Source organism: Macrotis lagotis, chromosome 1 (genome assembly GCF_037893015.1).
Source record: "Macrotis lagotis isolate mMagLag1 chromosome 1, bilby.v1.9.chrom.fasta, whole genome shotgun sequence".
NCBI lineage: Eukaryota > Metazoa > Chordata > Mammalia > Peramelemorphia > Peramelidae > Macrotis > Macrotis lagotis.
This window is the reverse complement of record NC_133658.1, coordinates 217629544-217653777: the sequence shown is the minus strand read 5'-3', so window position 1 is coordinate 217653777 and position 24234 is coordinate 217629544. Positions and strand designations below refer to the sequence as shown.

At 36.1% G+C, this 24234-nt stretch overlaps 1 protein-coding gene across 5 annotated transcripts in view; it reads right to left on the bottom strand.

Annotated features, from left to right (window-relative positions):
* The window catches only part of ASAP2 (ArfGAP with SH3 domain, ankyrin repeat and PH domain 2), a 326404-nt gene that overhangs the window by 61020 nt on the left and 241150 nt on the right, over window positions 1–24234 (bottom strand). For all 5 annotated transcript variants that reach the window (XM_074209626.1, XM_074209625.1, XM_074209628.1 and 2 more), the window contains 5 exons: window positions 22940–23027; window positions 15592–15640; window positions 15338–15504; window positions 12055–12188; window positions 1143–1237 (listed from right to left, as the gene is read on the bottom strand). In XM_074209626.1, coding sequence (XP_074065727.1) covers window positions 1143–1237; window positions 12055–12188; window positions 15338–15504; window positions 15592–15640; window positions 22940–23027 — 533 coding nt within the window. The remainder of the gene's footprint in view (window positions 1–1142; window positions 1238–12054; window positions 12189–15337; window positions 15505–15591; window positions 15641–22939; window positions 23028–24234) is intronic.

Here is a 24234-nt window from a genome sequence, read left to right as displayed (position 1 = left end):
CAGGCCAATGTTTGCTCGTTTTGATACATGTTCTTTGTAGACGATGGGATGCTCAGGTTAAGTTTGAAATTTGTAGTCTGTATAGCAGAATCATGAGAGTAGTTCTCAGGGTGAAGCCCTTTCTTATTGAGGGGAAGAAATGCCTAATGAAGCATAAAATTATTTTGTTTTTATCACCAAGGAATAAAGAATACAAAATAAAGAGAAAACTACATGTGTATATAAATATATATACACACACACACATATATATACACACATAAAAACATAAATATTCTGAAAAGCAGATTTTTTCTTTAAAAAAAAAAAAAACAAAACAAACCAATCCTTCCCAGCATATCTGCAGGCAGATAGTAGTGAAGAAAGCAGATATGTGACTTGTATCTATGACAACTAACACCCTCCGAGACTCAGAATTTATGAGGAGAGAAATGCAAAAAGAAAGTGACTAATGAGGGCAAACAGCAAGGGACAAAAGGCAGCATATGTGCATAGTTATACAGCCAAATGACATTAGAGAAGACTACTTTTATCTAGACAGAAAAATTACTAAAATGGCTTGTATTTTACCATCTTCTCCACTTTCGTTTACGCTAACACAAAGTACAAGTTGGAGTGAAAAAAAAGTTTAGGTTTTGAAGCTCTGGCTTCAGAATCTGTGACAGTATGAGGAGTCAACAACTTATGTTTAATTCTCTACAAATCATAGAACTGTTTTTTATTTCAATTCTTTCAGACAACACATAAGACAAACTAGGAATAAAATTTTGAAAAATTAAATTAATAAAAATTGAAAAACTAGAATGAAATTAACTAAGATTATAAAAGACGATAAATGAATTGCATGGAAGATGATTTGCTAATAAAATGATTACTGCTGTAAATGTACTTCTTTCAACTTACCATAACTTCTTCCATGAGTCAATGACAGCTATAAGATTACAGTTTAGCCCTTATGTATAGTCTAGATACAGTGCATAGTAGGTTGATAAAGAGTACAGAACATTAAGCTTATCTTATTTCTGAAGATCTTCTTGTGGGATATATCATGCCCAAAGATGTCTCCTTAGCTCCAATGAACTGAGATCTGATGCAGTACATAATTGGTAGTTTTAAACCAAGGAGAGCTGTTTTGCACTTACATGTCGCTGCTTGGGTTGGGTTTGACTGAATCCTCAGCTGGCAGACAAAATTCCATAATCTCATTAAAACCTGCATTCCCAATATTCTTGGCAAGCTGAAAAACAAAGAGTCTGCTTTCAGGATACTTCAGTGTCACATGTTACCTATATTTTTGACAAGTATTTAATGGTCATCAAAAATAAAGCACATAGGGGTGGCTAGGTGGCACAGTGGATAGAGCACCAGCCCTGGAGTCAGGAGTACCTGAGTTCAAATCCGGCCTCAGACACTTAATAATTACCTAGCTGTGTGGCCTTAGGCAAGCCACTTAACTCCATTGGTCTTGCAAAAAAACATAAAAAAAAAAATAAAGTACATAGAGTAGTGGTTAGCCTTTAATGAAGATGTACCAAAAATCTAAAGGCCAAAGATGCCCATAAAAGGTCTTTTGTATGGATGACTGATGAGTTACTTTTACAAAATGTCCCTTGAATAAAGTAAGCACATGCCTTAGAGTTCTGGGAGACATTTAAGATTCTGTACAATCTGCTCCCAGCCTACTCTTTAGCTTCATATCCTAACATTCTCCTACATGAATTCTCTAATCTCCATGCAAACCAATCTATTCATCACTCCAAAGATATGTGCAATCAACACAATAAACCCCACCCTCAAACCCAATCAAAATTTTGCTTAAGAGGGCAGCTAGGTGGCACAGTGGATAGAGCACTGGCTTTGGAGTCAGGAGGACCTGAGTTTAAATTTGACCTCAGACATTTAATAATTACTTAGCTGTGTGGCCTTCAGCAAGTCACTTAGCCCCTTTACCTTGCAAAAACGAAATTTTTTTTTTTGCTTAATTATACTTTTTTTTAAAATGAAAGAATAAGCATAGAAGTTGATATTAAAAACATAACTATACTATACAGTAATGCTCAAGATGTATCAACTGATTGGAAACTAGTGGACTTGTTTCACTAGAGAAACCTCTATTACAATAGGAACAAAGAGCTTCACTTTTTTTTTTTTGGTTTTTGTGAGGTAATGGGTTAAGTGATTCACCCAAGGTCACACACTAGTTAAGTATCAAGTGTCTGAAGCCAGATTTGAAATCAGGTCCTCCTGACTCTAGGACCAGTGATTTATCTACTGTGCCATGCAGCTACCCCAATAGCTTCACTTTTTGATTAAATAGCCACATTGCATGTAAACTAACCCATATACCATTGTTAAGACAGTTAAGGGGTTAACATAATCTTCAGGTAAAGGAAGAGAAGACATTCTCTATTTCCATGAAGAACTGATTAAGAAGAAATGGGTTTTAAGTGGCAAGGGGATTTATTCTACATAAGTTAGAACTTCTTGAAAGTAGAAAATGTTGGCAGAGTGAATTGAATTGGGGAGGGAATTTATTTCTCTTAAAATAGGACAAACCATAAAGGATGGGATGACTTAATATCCACTCTGTAGGGAAATGATTCCATGAAAACAGAGTCATTTCACTCAAAACTAACAGGAGGCACTGACAAGAAAAGATCAAAAAGTAGAAGTAATCATTCTCTGTAAGTGTGCTTTATTTCTTACTGCAAAGTATTGTGTAAAGAGCCCTGGTCTGGACACTGTATATCTACCTTCAAGTCCTTTGAGCCCAGCTATTTTTTAGCTATATGACCTTAAGTAAATCATTTAAGCTTTCAAGTTTAGTTTTCTCATTTGGTAATGGGGATAAAATATTTGTCTTACTTCTCTACTTCTTGCTTGAAGCTAAATATATGGAAGATTATATATATTTTAAATGAGATATAAATATATTTATGAATAATAATAAACAAAAAATAAATATGTATTTATTTCTATATATGGATAGAAGTATATTCAAAATAATACAAAATGATTTAGGAATGAAGGCACAAAAAACTGGGAAAATAAGGAAAGTCATTCATAAAGGATATTGTATTTAAATTGAGTTTTGAAGGAGATAGGAACTATGAAGCAAAAGTGAAGAACATTCTAGACACAGGAAATAGCCTGGGCAAAAGCATGGAGGAAAGAGAAGGAATGCTGTACAACAGTTAACCCATGTAGTAGTTGTAGCAGTCACTTCACCCACCAATGAAACAAAGCAGCCCTGGGGGTACATTAAAAGAAATATTTGGAACTCAAAACTTTTAAAAAAATAAATGATGAAAAGTGTCTTTACATGTAATTGGAAAATAGAAAATATACCAAAAAGAATGCACAGATGCTAACAAATATAAAACTTTTCTCTTTCATTAAAAAGACATCTTTTCTAACTGAGAGAGAAGGCTCTATGAGAAAAATAGGCAGAAAACCATGATCAAAGAATGATACAGAAATTCAGGAAGAAGTAATCATCCAGAAGGATAAGGATGCTCAATAGTTTTAAATTCTTATGCAGGCCCCCTCTTGTTTAAAGAGGTGATAGATTCAGGATATAGAATGAGACATAAATTTTTGGACAGAGTCAATGTAAGAATATTGTGTTACTGTATATATGTATTACAAGGGTTTTGTTCTTGATTCTCTCCCCTTCCTCCAATGGAGAAAATGGAGAGATGGAAAAGAGAAAGTAAATGTTTATTCAATGAAAGCAAAATGAAACCAAAAAAACCAAGACTCCCTTTCTAAGTCGTAATGGGCAACTGTAGAAGGCATACCTATGTTAATGAAATCATAGAACCACTAAATAACTGAAGGAAAAGGATATTAAGTTCTGTTTCAAGGCAGATACAACATAAGGAGGGAAAATCCCCTATGAATGAGAAAATTCCCTCTATTTGGCTTTGTCTTTATTGACTATCAGAGGGACAGATAGCCTAGGCAAGTCATTTCATGTATCCCAAACACCTGATGTTGGGAGAAACTTGTTACTGATGGTAGATGGTGGGAAGAACCAAGCTTCCATTTCCCAGCTCACCCCTTCTGAGCTGACATTCCAGGTTTGAGAGCACCACCAACCTGTCTCTTCCTCAGCAGGGGCAACAGAGAACTGTTTATAAATGGAGATTTTATTATTGGATGGCAAGGTTGACCGAGCTGACAGAATAAGGAAGACCAAGTGTAAATAAAAGTCACTGGGGCTATACATCTTTGATTTCATACTTGCCTACCTCTGAAATAAGGAAAACTTGGCAAAACTCACTGGATCCTTTGCTGAGTCAGAAATCAACCAATGAATTAGATCTGAATGTCTTTTAAAGAGGCAAAATCAATAATCACCAGGAAATCTCTACCAATTCATTCAGAATAAAGACACTGAGTCTCTTCTGCTTCCTGGCCTCTTCTTTCTTTTGCCCTCATCTCTAGGCCTAGAGCCAAAGTGTTCCAAGAGCTGCTTTATTCTCTGTGGTCCCTTTATTTGAAATGTCCTTTCATTCTAATTAGGAGTGAAACTCTCCTGGTTTCCTAGTACTGAAGTGTCTAGTAGGATTTCAGTACAAGGCCTAGCAAGGGTTTTTTAATGTACCCCCAGGGTTGCTTTGTTTCATTGGTGGGTGAAGTGACTGCTACAATATATAAAATAATTGGAACAGGAACAAATCAACTTGTGGATATTCTCCATGTTCTTTGTTCTTCTCTGGTCTTCTGTCTGTCATACAGTAATTCAATGCTTAGGACTCACTGCTCACAATTCATCCTGAGCTTACTGGGTGGTAGCACCCATTTACAAAGTTTTCCTGGAGAAGGATACTGACAGGGCAGCATGCCGTGGGAAGAAAGACCCAAGACATTTGGTATAAATAAGACCTAGGTTTAAATTCTAGCTCTGTTGCTTGCCATATGATTTATCTCAGTTTTCTCAGCTGTTAAAAAAAAGGTGGGGAGGGAACTGGATTGATGCTACCAAAAGGCCTTTCTGTTTTGAAATTTATTGTCCTAGATTTTGGGGGACTCTCCAGACTTCATTTATTCATGATATTTTGATTTTCATTCCACATAAATTCAAGATGAATTACATTTATTAAATAATTTATATCAAAGCTCCCTAAGAATATTTCTTCCTATCTCACACAGATGTTTTGAAGAGAGTTGTTTATCATCATACTAATAAGAGTTAGTATGTTTGTCTCCATCTCCAAAATTACTATCTATGTATCTTTGGGACAATTACTAACTTCTCTGAGCCCCAGTTGTTTCATCAATAAAACAGAAATGAAAATACTTAGCCTACAACTCTATGTGACGAAAGAGCTTTGTAAAAAACCACAAGGAGGTATTATTTCTATTTCTCTTGCTACGGCCTACCAATTTGACCTCTGCAATATCTCTCCTCTGAGATGCTCCATCTCCATTGGTGCACAAGCCCTATCACCTCACTGGTGGCTCCCCCTGCCTCAAGTCTTTCCTTATTTCAGTCCACAGTTATCACAGTGATCTTCCTTAAAGCACAGATCTGACTGTATTACTCTTTTAATTCAAATGCTCTTTGATTCCCTACCTGAGGAAATAAAAAAAATCCTTTGTCTAATCAAGATTGGTCCTCATATGACCCTAGATTTCCCCCAAAGATTAGTAAGCCAGAGCCCATGTTCTGCTGACATTAGCCTTCAAAATCCAGGATCCCATTCATGACAATGGGTCATGAGTTACATTTTAGTTGAGAAGCAGAAGGGAAAAGAAAACATACACATACACACAATCACAGCAGGGTAACATTAGTACTTGAACTGCCAATGTTCATTCAATTGTCTAAGAAGCCAGGTAAGCCGAATGGTTGGAACACTAAGCCAAGACTCAGAAACACCAAAGTTCAAAACCAGTTTTAGACAGTCATTAGCTGTGGAACCCTACACAAGTCACCTACCCTGTTTATTATCTCACTATCCTCATCTGAAAAATGAGGATAATTATATTATCTGCTTCCTAGGGTTACTGTAAACATCACTGAGATAATATTTATCAAGCAACTAGCACAAAATAGGTGCTATATAAATGTTACCTTTTGTTGTTGACATTATTATTGTAAGTAATTCTAATAGCATGAGAATAAGAAAATTGCTATCTTGTTGGATGTCTGAAATAAACTCAATTAGCAACAAAAAACCCCCAAACCTTCTAAACAAAATGAAGATGGCTACAACATACATTATTCCACCAAATTATTTTTTAACCAAGACTAGGAAAAAAATGCAAAACTTGAGAGATTAAAGTCAAGAAAGCCGGGGCAACTAGGTGGTGCAGTAGATAGAGCACAGGCCCTGGAATCAGGAGGATCTGAGTTTAAATCCAACCTTAGACACTTAATAATTACCTAGCTGTGTGGCCTTGGGCAAGTTACTTAACCACATTGCCTTGTTAAAAAAAAGTCAAGAAAGCTAATAATGAGGAATGTGGGAAGTACAGATGGGCAAACACAAGGGATGATCTATTTAGGGATGTATTGCCAACCAGAAATGGAAAAAGCAAACACACCACGTGCTGCTTGTGGGCCTGATGCTTTCTAGATGGCTCCCCTAAATCCCATTTCTGATGACCACAATAACCTTGATGTTTCATTAAAAATGTTAAGTATTTTAAGGATTTGGTAAGACAACTTGGGAACCAAACTCCTAAGAGTTGGTTTCTTTCTATTGTGATCTTAGCAAAGTCATTTACTATTGACCACACTTAAAAATTTGCTGAGGGATTCAGGAAAATTTAGTTTAACAATTGCAGAATACCAACATTTGTGGAAGGAAAAGCCAAAAGAAGGCCTTGGTTTTATCACTTCCCTGTGATCTTAAGCATCCTCTTTTGTTGATAGGTCCCCTATATCAATTTCAAAACCCACAACTAGATGCTTGTAGAATCTTTTCATTCCATTATTGCTTTTGGAATTGGCTAGACATAGCTGACCCATCTCAGCTATGCATTAGTGCATTAGGGTAAGTCCCTTTTAAGTCATCCAATTCTAAACAAACAAAAACTTCAGTTTTCAAAGCATTTATTTGTCTGGCCTTGGTCTTTCATTATTTCAGTGCAGGAAAACTACCTGGTATAGAAACCACCTCCACTGACGTATGCCAGCAACCCAAGTGTAACTTAGTCATAGTGGGTTACCCTGAGGCATAAGAGATTATTATGCGTTAAATGGCTTGGTCACTACTGCATACGTCAGAGGCTGGACCTGAGCCCAGATCTTCCCGACTGGTCCTGTATGCATCTGGCAATGTTGTTTCTCTAACAGTAAAGATTCAGTCTTAGTTTTTTTTTTAAAGGAGGTAGAGATAGAATGTGAGAGGGATTCTATTAATATGGTCATATTTGATGTGGGGTACATGTCAATGAAATGGTATGTTATCTACTTGGATGAAGAGAAGACTTTAACTCAATGCAATAAATATTTAAGTATTTAAATCTTTAAAACATAAACTGTCATTTCTACAGTATTTCAAAGATTAACAAAGCATTTTTTTCCAATCAATCCCGTGAAACTGACACTGTGTAGATGAGTCAGGAGTTTTGATCCTACAACCACTACCTCCCCATATTCTGATCTCTGAAGCACTCTGGATCCTGGAAGGCTAGGTCAGTAGGGGGCAAGCTCTGGCTGTTATTGAAAACAAAACAAAAAAAATTTAAAATATGGTCCCAGAAATATACTGCACATTTGTTGGAGTCCAGGTACCAGCCCAGATGGTTTTGGAGGGAGATTTATCATCAGAAGATTGCCCACAATTGAAAAATTTTTGTGGTCACCCCAATTCATAGACTTGTTTAGGAAAGGGTAGTAGAAAGAGCATGATATATGGAGTTCTGGCTGACAATTTCTATGACTCTACATGTTATTTCAACTCTCTGAAACTCAGTTTCCTCATCTACAAAGTGAGAGAAGACACCTCTTAGGGTTCCTTCTCATTCCTATCAATGGTCCAGTGAGGCACAGAAGCATCACTATCTGCTTTTGCATTAGGAGTACCCACAGGAATGAATTCACCCCTCCTGAAGTAAGCAAGAAAGAAATTATCTGATGAAAAGCAACAGGATTTTCAGAAATGTAAAGGCAGGGAACAGGTTTTATGGCATGCATCCTCAGTGCCTTAGCACAGTAGGTTTAACATCATCTGTGCTTAACAAACATGTTCTTAGCTGATTTGATACAACTGACTGGAGTAGAACTTGGTTCAAGTCAGTGGCCCCAATGGGTGCATTTGAGACAAGAGTGGATACAGAGTAATGTTCCGAAACCTTAGTGCGTCACCCTGGTGAGCTAGGTCTTTGCTTCCAGGAGAGATATCACTTGCTCCTGGCCCCAGTTGTGTCTACTGTGCCAGGGAGGGCAGGTCTCAACCCCGACCCTACACTGCCTGGATTGTTCCTGAGGTCCAGCTCCTCACCCAGCTCTATCTACCAGAGCATGGGGTTGCTCCAAGAAAGAGAAATATGCAGATTCCAGCTAAGGACAGAATCAGATGGCATGAAGGAAATAACAACGATGATGATGATGATGATGATGATGATGATGATGATAGCAGCCTGCACTTCTATTATACCCATTTTAGAGATGAGGAAACTAAGTTAAAAACAGAGGTTAGGGGCGGCTAGGTGGTATAGTAGGTAGAGCACTGGCTCTGGAGTCAGGAGTACCTGAGTTCAAATCTGACCTCAGACAATTAATAATTACCTAGTTGTGTGACCTTGGGCAAGCCACTTAACCCCACTGCCTTGCAAAAACTAAAAACCAACCTCCCCCCCAAACCAGAGGTTAAATGATTTGCCTAGGATCACAAAGCTAGTAAGTATCTGAGGTTAGATTTGAACTGAGGTTTACCTGACCCCTGGTTCAGCACTGTACTGACTGACATCCATTTATACCTGAATCTACTTTGTTCCTTTGTGAGTTGATCCTTCAGGACATATGATTGAGGAAGAGGCTTAGACAATGATGAAAATTAGGTTTGGCAATTATTTGCAGATTCTAATTAGCCAGGATCTGCTAATTTCCTCCTTTATAATAGCTGAGGTAATTACATATTGAGTTTCTGTATGATCCATAGAGGAGAAAAAGTAAATGAGATTTGAAGGAATTACAAGCAATCTCATTTTTCTTTCTCCCCTTTCTCCTCCATGGAGTGTTTTGCCCAATCATAGATAACAGGTTCTAAAATTAAGAGTTAGGTTTCTGGGACAACTGGGGTGTACAATGAACACTTGCCACTGGAGTAAGGAAACCTATGTATAAATTGTGCCTTTCCTCCTAAGCAGATGTGTATGACTGAGCAAATCACTAACTATTTCTCTTCATGTGAAGTGAGGTTGAACTTAAGATTATTTTTACATCTTGCAGTTGGGAGAAACAGCCTGGTATAATATATAAAATACTAGAATTGGAGTTGGGAAAAACTGGACCTAATTTTGACATTATTAGCTATGTAGTCTCTAGCAAAGTCACTGAACCTCTCAACTTCAATTTTTGTAAGAAAGGAAATTATAAGACCTGTACTAGATGCCTTGGCTGTGGTGAGGCTCTAATGAGTTAATACTTGTAAATGGCTTTGGGCAGATGAAAGCTCTAGTTTAATTATGTTTTCTATGACACAGGAATCTAGTTATAGCCTATGTCATATGGACAAAGAGATTTGCCAGGCTCTAAAGTGCTGAATTTTATTCTCTCCTCCTTAAATGAATTATCTCAAATTATATCTTACCATTATCCTCTAATGGTTTCAGGAATTAAGTGTAAATAGCGCTTCCCATTTCCCATCAGTCACACACTGCTTTTGGACTTCTTTCATCTTGCCTTCTTTCCCAGGGAACTATTTTTTTTAAAAATCTCACTATCCACAGCACTGAATCTGCTTGATCCTCACAGTACCCTCTAGTCTTCTGATTGGATCCTCTGACTGCAGCCAGGGATTTTCTGAAGATAATATTGTAAAGCATTTGTTTAAGTAAACTTTAAAGTGATATGTAAATAATGGCTTTTTTATTATTTTGCATGATCATCTGAAAAAGAAACTACACTCTGCCTATACAGGACCAAATCTAGTAATGTTTTCCTCTTCAATGAATTGGGCACAAACATTTATAGACTCAATGGGAAGAGCTTAAAAATTTTTACTAAATTTCTCTTTTTTTGCAGCTTTTAGGTCATGAAGGGTATTCTAAGATATACTGAAAGTTTAGCAATACAACTGAAAATGCACTCTACATATGTGCACTTTGGCTTCACTATCCTGGCAACAAGATCTGTTGTCCCATGAGGGTATTATTGACTTCAGCTTTGCCTCAGTAAATGCTTTCCTTTCAGGTCAATTAATCTTGACATTAAAATCAATGAAAATCAAAATCCACTTAATATTTATAGCCTCCTCAAAGGAAAAAAAATCACGTATACCAGTCTCAACAAAATCATCCAATGTAATTTTTGAAAGCTTCTCAGTGGATCTCATTAGCAAGGCAATCCAAGTGATCAGCATATGTAATAATATGATTGCTAAGCACTTATTTATAGCACTTTGTTTTGTAGTGCACTTTACATGTTAACTTTTCAATAACCTTATGAAGTAAGCCGTTATTATTATTATTATTATTATTATTATTATTATTATCCTCCTCATTTTATGAGAAAACTAAAATACAGAGAAATAAAGTGACTTGCCTAGCTAGTAAGTGTAAGACATAAGATATGTAACTCAGGTTTTCATGATTCTAAGTATACCTGCTATGCCACCTTAAGTCTGCTTTTAACTAGTCATTTGATAATCAGGTTATTCTAGAGGAAACTGTGGAAAAGTCAAAGAATTCCAACTACTGCTCATCACAAAAACAGCATTGAGGCAGCAAGGTGATGCTTAGATAGGAGGCTGGATCTGGAGTCAGGGAGACTTGAGTTCAAATCTAAGCTTCAGACATTTAACAGCTGTGTGACCCAAGGCAAGTCATTTAACCAGTCTCAGTTTCCACATTTAAAAATGGTGATAATAAAAGACCTATCTTACAGGATTGTTATCAAGATGAAATGAGGTAATATTTGTAAAGCACTGTGAAAACTTCATAAGCTTAAATTACATAAAAGCTACCTGTGTCATCACCACCACCACCACCACCACCAGGCATATGTTATTTCTCTGAACCAAGAATGAAAGAATTACTGGCATCATAAGCACTAAAAAAGAAGTTACTGTTAACATCCAATTAAAGGGCAGCATCAAAGGAGGCAAAATATGGAGTGTTGAAAAGCCCAGGTTTTTTTTTAAGTCAAATGACCTTGATTGAGGCTTGTATCTATAAATTATGCCACAACCCTGGGAAAGTTACTTGGTTTCTCTGAGGCTCAGTTACTTCACCTACAAAATAGCAGGAATGGCAGGTAGGCTAAGAAAACTTTAACATTCCATGATTGAAATTAAGAAGAGCCAGGTAGATATATTTGCTGATTAAGTTGTTTGTTGGAACTTAGGTAACCATATAATGTGGAAAGAGTGCTAGACTTGGAGTCAAGAGTCACAAACATTTAGTTCTGAGTCCTGGCCCTGCCACAAGCTTTGTGACACTGTACAAGTAACTTGACCTCTCAGGTGTGTTGTTCCACCAGTAGGTAGAGGACACTAGACCAATTATCTCTTCAGGTCACTTTCCACTTTAATACTGTGATTCCAGGTGCCTAGATCTCTGTACCATACTGCCCTTTCCAAGATGAGCCTCCTTAACTTCCTTCCTAAAAAATGGAAGCTGGGCTATAACAGAAATTTAAGAGAATAAGCTTTATAACAAAATCTGTCATGAGGGGCAGCATGGAAATGAGAATTAGTAAAGAATAAGGAATTTGGAAAATGTTTATAATGACTTCAAAGCTGCCTCAAATTTATGCTTTCCCTCACCCTACTCCTGAAATTCTGAGGTATGGAAATATGACTAAATACAAAGAACAAAAATTTGCATCCAGGCTCAACACATTTTTCTCTCTGAAATCAGAGACCTGCCAATTACCAGAAGCTCCGAAGTTCCTAACACATCCAATGTGAGGGACTGCATCCTTGAGTAGTGAACACCCAATTCTCGATGGATCCCAGAACATTCAATGCATGTCAGAATGCCCAGATTTGTAGAAAGCCAGGTAGGATCTGCCAGAAAAGAAGAACAAAGTTAATTACATAATGTAAGTAAGGAAGGAGTAGGAGTAGCTTGTGTACAAGGATCATGCTTATCTATCCCCTATACAGGTTACTTACTATGTAATTACTGAGCATAGTGTTCTTCAACTTTCAATCCCCAACATGTGTAGGCAACTCCAATTCAATTCATTAAAAAAATGTAGTAATCCCTTGGTATTTGCAGGATACTCTCCTAGATAGTTGGGGGGAATTTCACTATGCTTCTCAGATGTTTGCTAGACATGTGATTCTGGGCAAGTCATTTCATCTTGAGTTTCCTCATCTAAAAAATGAGGAAGTTGGTTCCGATGACCTTTAAGGTCCCTTTCAGATCTAAGTATGAATTTATGATTCTATGAACACAGAGCCAAAAATGAAAAGGATTTGCTGCCCTCAATGAGCTTTCATTCTCCTGAACTTATAAATAAATAGCAGCTAAAATTATACAATTATATATTTTTATGGGATTTTACTGTTTACAAAACATTTCCACATATACCAAATCTCACTTGAGTTATGTGGTATTCTTCCAACAAATCTGTAGTTATGGAGGTGGCATTATCTTTATTTTACAGATAAGAAAAGGAGGTGGAATGAGTTGCCCAGCATCACAAAAATAACTCCTTAACAGGGTCAAGACTTCAACTTTTCTCACTCCAAATGGTGTTCTTTCCAATGCAATAGACTAGCTCTCATATTTAATGAGGGGTACATTTCTTGATATTTCAATCTTATCCTGTAAACCCTTTTAAGGCAGACTACAATAGATGTGTGCATAAACACACCCATAACTATCTCAGACATTCTCTTTCCTCTCTGCACCATCCTTATGAGAAAGCATACCATGATCAGCAATAGGCAAAACACTTAATAATTACTTAGCTGTGTGGCCCTGGGCAAGCCACTTAACCCCATTTGCCTCACAAAAAAAAAAAAAAAGTGAATGAAGGAAATTCAATGAGATAATATAGCAAAGCCCTTTCTAAATGTTAAATTGATATATAAATATCAGTTATCACCAATTTGATCATCATTAGAATCATAATTATTTTTGTCACAGTTGCTCGCAAAGTTCACTTCCAATTTTTTAAAGTTTTATGATTCTGTGAATGTATTCAAAGAGCTCAACAGAGCCACTGAAAATATAAAGGGATGTTTGAGTTTATATTACCAGGTTTGCAAAAATAAAATAAAAATGGCAAAAGTCTCAAGTGCTTTTAAAAAAGTATATGACAATATAGTAACTTTTTTAGGAATATATCTACTTTATAAAGGAAGGAAGTATATGGGGAGGTGAGGAGATCTAAAAGCAACAACTCTTTCCAGATAGTCTAGTTTGCTAAATAGTGAATACTTTCCCTACTTTTGCATCCTAACAAAAAAGTATACACCAAAACAAAAATAAGGTGCCAGGCAAGCACAGGATTGAAAATCAAAGGACTGAGATACAAAACCTGCCCCTAATAGTACATGGATGATCTAAGTTGACTCAATGTCCTCACCCAAAATGAAGGGGTTGGCCTCTAAGATCTCTTCAAATTCTAAATCTATGATAATAAGACAATAGGGACTTCCCAGGAAAAGGATTTTAAAGTTTACTAATGATTCCTTCATTAATATACAATTGTATAGTCATAGATAATGGGCTTGAATCAGGGACCACAGAGGTCATCAAGTCCAATCCCCTACTTTTACAGATGAAGATAATGAGGCCTAGAAAGATTATGGGACTTGTTCAAGGGTCATACAAATAATTAGTAGTAAAAGAAAGGGCCCAAGATTCAAATCCAGATCCCTTTATTTCAATACCACACAGTTTCCAAGGCTCCCTGGGACCAGAAATATTCTAAAATTTTAGTAGACAGACCTCCTAAGATAAACATATTGGAAATTTTTTTTTAAAAGAATTCAGTTTATCATTCTTTTTTTAAAAAAAATTCTGAAAATACACCAAAAAAACTCTTTGTTATTTCTACAATACAATATAAAATAAGGGTTGTATTTGAAATGCTGACTCTAGTTTATATATATGTATAAAATTACTTACACACATAGTAAGTTACATTCAAACCTATTCTTTATGCATCCCATTTTTCTGACATGTTCTTTTGGTGCATTTTTTGAAAAGTGTCAATGGTCATCATTTGTTTTTTGGAGGGGGGAATACAACTATAGTAGATAGTCCCCTTTCCCCACCCAAATTCCAATTAATTTTTAAAAAATCTTTAAAATCAAATAAGCATAGTCATGTAGTATAACTATACTATCATATGGCATAACAGAAAGAGCATTGATCTGAGGTCAGAGGATCTGGATTTTAATATGATCACTGATAATTATGAAATAATAATAATTAACATTTATATAGCACTTTCTATATGTTGGCAATGTGTGCTAAGAACTTTACAATTATCTCATCTGATCCTTTCAATAATACTGGGAGGTGGGTACATTTGTGGGTTCAAGGTCTCATCCAGTTGACATCCTATACCACAAAGGACAGCACAACTCTCACATTCTATGATTCTCACTGTGTTCTCTTCTGCTGTCCTGGCTAATTAAATATTTCCCATCTTACACTGGGAAAGCGTAATCATGTGGTAAATAGGTATATTATGTCCATATAGGAATTGAACCACTAAGCTAAAATTAAAAGTATTTTATTTCCTTCCAAATTATATGTATTAACATAGCTTTGGGTAGCTGGGTACATTTCCCTTTTTTTTTTTTGCAAGGCAGTGGGGCTAAGAGACTTGCCCAAGGTCAAACAAGTAATTATTATGTGTCTGAGACTGGATTTGAACTCAGGTCCTCCTGACTCCAGGGCCGGTACTCTATCCACTGTGCCACCTGGATGCCCCCCAAATTACATGTAAAAACAATTTTTCAGCTTTTAAAAAATTGAATACCAGATTCTCTCCCCACCCCCTTCATTGAGAAAGCAAACAATTTGATATAGTTAATAGTTAAGGAAAACTTATTTCCCTATTAGTCAGGCTGTAAAAGAAAACATGGGCCAAAATAAAACCCAAGAAAAATAAAGTAGTAAAAGAATTCTTTGGTTTGTTAAAATGAAATTTTAAATCAACTATTAAGACAATTAAAACATAAATGGTTACCTGGTGCTCCACAGTCACAACAGACATCATTTCCAGTCATCCTCTGGATCTCTACTATTATTTCCTTTGTTAGCTCCTGGACAATGTTATTTTCTCCAGTGTTGTCATCACCTTTAAATGCATTATTTAAAGCTTCTTCTTTGCTATTCTGTAGCACAGACATCCATCTAAAACCAACGGTAAACGCTACATGTATTACAAGAACAATTTACAACCCCCTCATCAAACCTCCAAAATAGCCCTAAATAACTTACATTTGGCATTCCTGTTCATCTTCTGCTTGAAAGTGGTATGTTCTATCATCTGTGTAAGAGAGATTTCATATATTTCATAAATACTATATCCTTGGTTAATTACAGAAGAAAACAACTGATAATTAACCTTGAGAATAATTTTAGGTTTCTACTAGAAAATTAATTATTTGTTTAAAATTATATTTATTCATGTCCTTCAAATGTCTATCCTTGCCTAGTAATAACTGAACTTTTATAATGTAAATGAGCCAACTTGCCCTGTTTTTCCCTAAAGCCTATAGGCACTGCTTCCAAAGGCTCAAGCGATACACAAAGGAGGATCTTCACAAAAAATGAGTTTATGTTATGCCACTACCTGCCAAATAGCTTTGATTTTAAACTTCTATTTATGTAGTTAGCATAAAAAACTTTATTAAAAGTCTTGTTAACAATGTTGAAAGCAAAACAATATCGTAAGGTTTTTCTGATCTATTTTTTTTAAGTTATTATGAGAAAAATCACACTAGAGGAAATCAGAATTATAGGAACTGCCAAATCATTTTCACAGTTATAAGACAGTAGAATGATAATGCCTTATGCTTCAAAAAATGCAGAGGTCAACAGTATTTAAAAACATTGTGCAAATGAACTTTTATGGGGAAGGGGTGCTTTGTTAAAATTTTTTAAATAGCAAAATTTTTTTAAAAAAAATCTCATTTTGCTAAGACAGGGAGAGACAGAGATAAGGAGAGACAAAGAGAAAAAGAAAGAGTGAAGGAAGATTGGGAGAAGAAAAAGGGAGGCAGGGGAGACAGAGAAAGAGGGGAGAAAGAAAGAAAAAGGGGAGAGAAAGAGGGAAGAAGGGAGACACACACACACACACACACACACAGACACACAGAGACAGAAAGACAAACAAAGAGAGACAAAGTTAAATCCTAAAAATGAGGGGAGTGGAATGGTAGAGAAGAGGGGGTGGAAGGTAGTGGCAATAATGACCAACCAAGGAAAGTTGGTGGGCCCATCATGTTTTATATGTCTCAAATTATTTGCCCAAATGTTATCGTTATTCTTATATCTGCTCTTGGTGAGATTTTCTCATTCATAGATAAGGACACTGAATCATGAAGATAAAATGGCTAGGTTATATTAGAGCCAGATCTAGGATTCAGGTTTCCTGACTTTCTAATTCTACCACTCCAAGCTTCTGATATGCTGGTTTGACCTGGGGATTCCCCCTCACTCTACATCTTCATCATAAATTTTAAATAACTAAGAATAAGAATGAGCCAGTACTGAGTTAGGAAAACTTGAATTCAATCTACTGGCAACACACTAGCTATATGACTTTTAACCTATTGGTCACATAACCATCCAGTACCTCCATAACTGTCTAAGAGATGGTACAACAGATCAGATCTCTTTTGTACACTGTCTTTCCCTACTAAATTGTAAGTTCCTTTTGGCAAGGACTGTCTTTTTTTTTTTTTGCAGCCTCATTGCTTAGCACAGGACCTAGTACATAGTAGGCATTTATGAATGCTTAATGATTGATACATTGAACTATACAAACAGTGGAATATTCCTCACCAGGAATTCTCTATATCAATAAATTGAGAATTCTTGGCCAAAAAGGTTTTTAAAAAATAATTAAAAGGATTTATATTGCATAAGTATATTTGCAATTCAAACCAAGCAAAAATGAACCTTATTTTTCTGACCAATTGGTAGTTTCTGAATTTTCCTAAATCCTTTACAGGCTGGAAGAGATCTCAGTTACTGAGGTGTGCCTATATAACATTATTACATACCATGACAAAATAAGTCCATGAATACTTCAATACAACTGATTAGATTGGCAGACTGTACACTTTGGGAACCTGCACTAGAAGTCATCCATTGAGAGCTGACAAGTTTTCATTTCAAACTAGGCTTGTTATTTGAAGGGAAATCCACCATGAGGATGGTTAAAGGATTTCCTCCTCTACTCACCTTCCCTTGCCATCCCCCCACCCCCAAAAGATACAGAACTATGCAATTAAAAGGAATCAGGTATATGGCTACAAAAATGATCTAAAAGATTAGAAAATAAATTCCAATGAAGTGACTTGAAAAGGATGGGGTTATTTCCTGGGGATAAAAAGAGCTGTTTTTATTCTTTTTCACCACTTCCAAGCAGACAATGTCATATGCAGGAGACAGCTTTATGGCAGAAACTCAAAATACAGGCTCAATTAATGTTTAAATATTTCCTATGCATACCTCATAAGGATGAACACAGTCTATTGGTGGTACATGAGAATGAGGATAATGAAAATTAGCCGACCAAGAGCTGGAGAGCTAGGAGGGACAAGTGAGTCAGGTTCTACCTTTGATGTGAACTAGCTATGTGACCATGGTCAAATCATTTCTCTTTCCTGGGTCTTGGTTTCCACATATATTAAAAAACAGGCATTGAATTAGATGAGTTTTAAATTTCTTTCCAGTTCTATTAAGATTATGGGATCAGATCTTTTAGGAAAATAAGAATACTTCTGAAAGTAGGGGGTGTAGGGTGCAAGATAGTTACAAAAGAAATTCTATATTTAAATCTGGACCACCTCTCAAAGGTTTGAAGCATAGAGAAACATTCTTGTGAAAACAGGGGTTTTAAACCACTCTTCATAATCCAGAGCTCTTTCTACATTTCTGCTTTTTCTCACTGCATCATCTGGATCAGAATGGTAAAGTGGGAAAGGAAAGGAGCAATTTATAATGAAATGCCATGAAGAACAATTCCAAATTCCTCTGAGAATTTTAGCAAAGTAGGTCCAGCCTCCCATGAAGGTAAAATAAGAATTAAGATAAGATGGAATGGTTCTTTTGACTGATGTGGGTTTTTTCTTCTCCTTTTCTCTTTACTCTCATCATTCTCTTTTTAGAAGAATTGCAATGTGCCAGAAGGAGCATGGGGCCCAGAAGATCTTAGAATGGGAGAAATGCAAACAGATCTTGAAAGGCTAGAACACTGAGCCAAATCTAGTGAGATGAAATTTACTAGGGATAAATGTGAAGTCTTAAAACTTGGGTTCAGGGGCGGCTAGGTGGCACAGTGGATAGAGAACTGGCCCTGGAGTCAGGAGTACCTGAGTTCAAATTCGGCCTCAGACACTTAATAATTACCTAGCTGTGTGGCTTTGGGCAAGCCACTTAACCCCATTGCCTAGCAAAAACCTAAAAACAAACAAAAAAACAAAAACAAAATAAAAACCACTTGGGTTCAGAAAACCAATCTCAAAAATATAAGATGGGGAAGATATTACTAGAAAACAGTTCACATGAAAAAGACATGGAGGTTTTGTGGACTACAAATTTAGAATAAATCAACCACATTATACAATATCCAGAAAACTTGAAATCTCAGGCTACACTAAAAGAAGAATAGTATACAGATTTAGCAAAGTGATAATAATTCTACTGTACCTTTGCTCAGATCAAACAAACTACATTAATTAAAGGAGACCGAACTAGATCAGAAATTCATTTTTTTGGGGGGAGGGAGAATTTTGTGGGACAATGGGGGTTAAGTGACTTGCCCAAGGTCACACAGCTAGTAAGTATCAAGGGTCTAAGACTGAATTAGAACTCAGGTCTTCTCATTCCAGGACTAAAGCGCTGTCCACTGCACCATTTGACTACTCTTAAACCAGAAGTTCTTTTTTTTAAGATTAAAGATTTTATTTATTTTGAGTTTTATAATTTTCTCCCCAATCTTACTCCTCCCCCACAGAAAGCAATTTGTCAGTCTTTACATTGTTTCCATGTTGTACATTGATCCAAACTGAGTGTGAAGAGAGAGAAATCACATCCTTAAGGAAGAAACAAAGTATAAGAGATAACAAGATCAGACAATAAGATATCAGATTTTTTCCCCCTAAATTAAAGGTAAGAGTCCCTGGTCTTTGTTCAAACTCCACAGTTCTTTCTCTGGATACAGATGGTATTCTCCATTGCAGACAGCTCCAAATTGTCCCTGATTGTTGCACTGATGGAATGAGCAAGTTCATCAAGGTTGATCATCACCCCCATGTTGCTGTTAGGGTGTACAGTGTTTTTCTGGTTCTGCTCATCTCACTCAGCATCAGTTCATGCAAATCCCTCCAGGCTTCCCTGAATTCCCATCCCTCCTGCAAACCAGAGGTTCTTAACCAAGAATCTCTAAATTTATTTCATTTAAAAATATATTGACAACTGTATTTTGATACGATTGGTTTCTTTTATAAGTCTATATATTTCATGTATTGGAAAACATTCTCAAAAGTGGTTCAAAGACTTCCCCAGAGGAACAAAGATAAAGAACCTTTGAATACAGGGGCAGCTAGGTGGTGTGGTGAATAGAATGCTGGCCCTGGAGTCAGGAGGACCTGAGTTCAAATCCAATTACTAGCTATGTAATCTTGAGCAAGTCACTTAACCCCACTGTCTTGCAAAAACCAATTAAAAAAAAAGAAAAAGAACCTTTAGACTCAATGAATCTGTCTAAATCTTATAGCATTTTGCAAAGGATCTTAGATTATCTTTTAACCAAATCCTTTTTATTGATCAATAGCTCTCAAAGTATGGTCCAAAGATTCTCTTGGGAAATTCATGACATAATATTAGAACATTTTAATTTCTAATACAGTAATTCCACATAGATTATCCATATAAACAAACAAAAAAAGGATGTTTTCAGTTTTTAATAGTATGACAGGATTTTAAGGACAAAAAACTTGAGAACCTCTGCTCCAAATGAAGAGCAAGAAAAACTTGGGGATGGGGGGAGTGATAAAATACAGGACAAAGAGTTATAAGAGAAGCAACAAAAGAGTTGCACAAGTTACTAAGTTTAAATCTGGTCCAAGTTCCTTGAGAGGGAAAGTGATTTTTCCCTATCTCACTCATAATTTCTTACCTGTACCCATGCTTCCCATCATACCACTACATCTGTGCATAAAGATTTGTATAGTAGGCTGTCAAAAGGTTAACAAAAATCCTTTATGAACCTTCCTTCCCAATACCCAAGAAATCAAACTGTAATGATTAAAGCCAGGCAAGAAGGTCCTTCAGAAATAGTACAAAGGAGAAAAGACTTGGATGGGACAATCAAGACAGCATAAGGAGGGATTCTGGAAAAAGGAGGTAGAAACCAAACAAAGACCATATGTGCCCTGATCTGTAATGTTATCTTCACTTGGCTCTTATAAATGCTTTTAGTTCCCCCAAGACCATAACCATCATTTTTAAACATTTAAATTTGTGGGTTTTTTCGGGGAAATTATCAGTTGATATTACTTTGTTCATACATATGATCACAGGACCATAGATTTAAAGAAGGGAATCATGGATCATCCATATAGTCCAGAGCTACCAAATATTTCACAACTATGACTATAAATAGCAACTACAATACTCCTAAGTGTGACACAAACCAGATTACACACATACACAAAAAAACATAAAATTACTTCTTAAAACCACTTCAATATACAGAATGCAAGATATGTATAGATTTATGAGCCCCATTTCTAGCTGAGTTTGACACCTCTTATCTCATCCAACTCCCTCATTTGACAAATGAGGGTCTTGATGGGTCTATCAGAGCTGAGATTTAAATTCAAGCTTTATAGATTTGACCAGGGCTCTATGATTAATAGTAATTTAAGAATACTCTTTCACATGGCTGTTTATAATTTTAAATTCTTTTGAGAACTGTTTATTCATATCACATAACCATTTATACACTGATAACTATTTGAATTATATATTTGTTTTTGTTCCTTTTAGATTCCATGTCTGAGGCCCATATCATAAAGGCAAAAATGTTCCCCCTTTTATTAACTTCCTTTCTTATATTAGTTGCATCGATTGTATTCATAAAAATTCTTTTCAATTTCATGAAATTAAATTATTTTATCTTTTGACTCTATAACCTTGGTTTGGTTAGAGATGCTATTTATAGTCAGTCATGGTTGTGGAAAGTACCTAATTGGGTTTTAATTTTTGTATAATATGATCTTTAATGTCTGTTTAAAGGTTCTTGTGATAAATGTTATAAAATGTTAGTCTTATTCCTAATTTCAGTCAAACTATTTTTCAGTAGTTTTTGTTAAATAATTGCCTCTAGCATGGGAATTTAGAGAAGCCTTGAAGGATTTGCATGAACTGATGCTGAGTGAGGTGAGCAGAACCAGAAGGACATCATATACCCTTACAACTACATGGGGGTGATGATCAACCTTAATGAACTTGCTCATTTCATCAGAGCAACAATCAGGGCCAATTTTAGGGTATCTGTGATGGAGAATACCATCTATATCCAAAGAAAGAATTGTGGAGTTTAAACAAAGACCAAAGATTATTACCTTTAATTTAAATTTTTAAAAAGGTATCTTATATAATTTTGCTTTCTCTTATATATATTTTTTTCCTTAAGGATATGATCTCTCTCTCAACACATTCAGTTTTGATAGATGTATAGCACAGAAACACTGTAAAGATTGTCAGACTACCTTCTGTGGGGGTGGGGTAGGGGGAGGGAAGCGAGATTAGGAGAAAAGTTGTAAAACCCCCAAATAAATAATTAAATTAAAAAAAGTAATTGCCTCTAATCCTCTTTCAAGGGGAGACTTAAATCATGCTGATTTGGTTAAAGACAAGGAATTATTTATACTATTCTCCCCTAAATTCAGAACAATTTCTATAGATTCACTACTAGATTGAAGAAAGGACGCAATTGGTGTCATGAGAGAGCAGTTTCCACAAAGGTAAGATCACAGATCACTGAAATATTACACTACTATCACCTTCAGGGACAAGTACATGTTGATAAAACACATGGGCTGGTGAGTTGTCTGTGGTTATTTACAAATGTGACATTGTCACAGGTAGTTAACACAGGTGGCTACATTAATTTAGCACCCACAACAGATGAAACTTAGTACTGATTAAATAGCAACCACTTAGAATTGCAAGGGAAAGCTTTTATGTTGTGGTAGCTAGGTGGCATAGAGGATAGGGTACCAGGCCTGGAGTCAGGAAGACTCAGCTCCCTGTCTTCAATTACAGCTTCACATATTTACAAGCTATGTGACCCTGGGCAAATCAATTCAACCTGTTTGCTTCAGTGTGTTCATCTGTAAAATGAGTTGGAGGAGGAGGTGGCAAACCAGTCCAGTAAGCTTTGTCATGAAAACCCCCAATGGGATCATGAGGAGTTGGACATGACAGAACAACAAGAAGCTGTTACGTTGCTCAAAAAAAGGCGAATCCTGGAAGCAAATATCAAAAAAGGTCCCCCTCCCCAAACTCCCAATTCTTCCCTTCCCTCACGGATCTTAGAAAAACCTACGTGATATGAGGTCAAAACATTTTTTCTCTTCTGGATTTGTTTTCACTTGGCAGGTTAAGAGATTGAGCTTCGCAGGAGGACGGTTAGCCTAAGACAAAGAAAAGGGAAAATACAAAATAAAAATTTTTTAAATATCATGCATGCACTTAAAAAAGATTATTCTAATTTGTTACAATAATTCTTACAATAAATTATGTTACAAAAAATTTATTAAGCACCTTCTATATATAGGGCACCAAGTAGACATTAGAAGGACACAAAGTTTAGGTAGGACATGGTCTTAAGGATCTGCTAAGTCAAAGGCACAGGAGAGATATGTTCAGAGCATCTTTCTGTGGATTCCTCTCATCTAAAATCTGCATTCAAGGTAAAGGGTAAATAATTTTTTCTATATGGTTTATGCTTAACAGCAGATATGCCTATAATAGAATCTCTATCAGTAGTTTAGTGTAATCAATGTGTCTATTCCATTTAGGGAATTCAGCCATATCTGGCTGGGTTTGAAATGCTTTGCAGTTCAATTTTAGTGTCATTAAATCCTATACCCACTGATGGAGGAGAATGGCCACTGACTGACACAGAACTTCGGCTCCCTTTTCTGGCTAAATTAAAAATGCATATATAAATGTAAACACACTACTAACTCCCAGCAGGGAGAGAAAGCTGAAAAGTATGCCTCACAATAATTATTGCCTTCAGAGAGCACAAATGGCAGAGAAGTAATTTTCTCTTCTTGAAGTGATGACAGATAACAGATCCATACTTTGGGATACTAAAAAAGCTTTTGAAAGGTGTCTTTTAAAGCAAAGCACCTCTGTCATAGAAGTTTCAACAAAACACCCTTCATTCACACATCTACTCTTGTACATAAGCTATAGAATTAAAAAAAAGGAAGGTGCCAAAAATAGCTATTTTCTCCCCTTTTCATAAGGCATCATAATTAGTCCACTGGAATGGAGGACAGGCAAGGATTTACTTTTATTTAGAAAAAAGAAATATTTTAAAATAGCAAACAGGCTTAAGATTTCTTCCTAGGAAACAATTTTCTGCCCTTCACCCACCTTTCAGATTTGCTAAAGAGCTAAAGTAAATAATTTCCAAATTTTGCCAAGTTCAAATAGAAGATAACCTCAGGCCACCACACCCAACAAATGGAAGAAAATAAGAAAATTCTGTATAGCAGAATCCTGTTTATCTGGAATAACTGGTATTCTTTCAAGATATTTTAGCATCTTGAGTCCTGTGAGATCCTCCCCTCCTACATACAAATATATCACTATTCTTTATAAAATGAC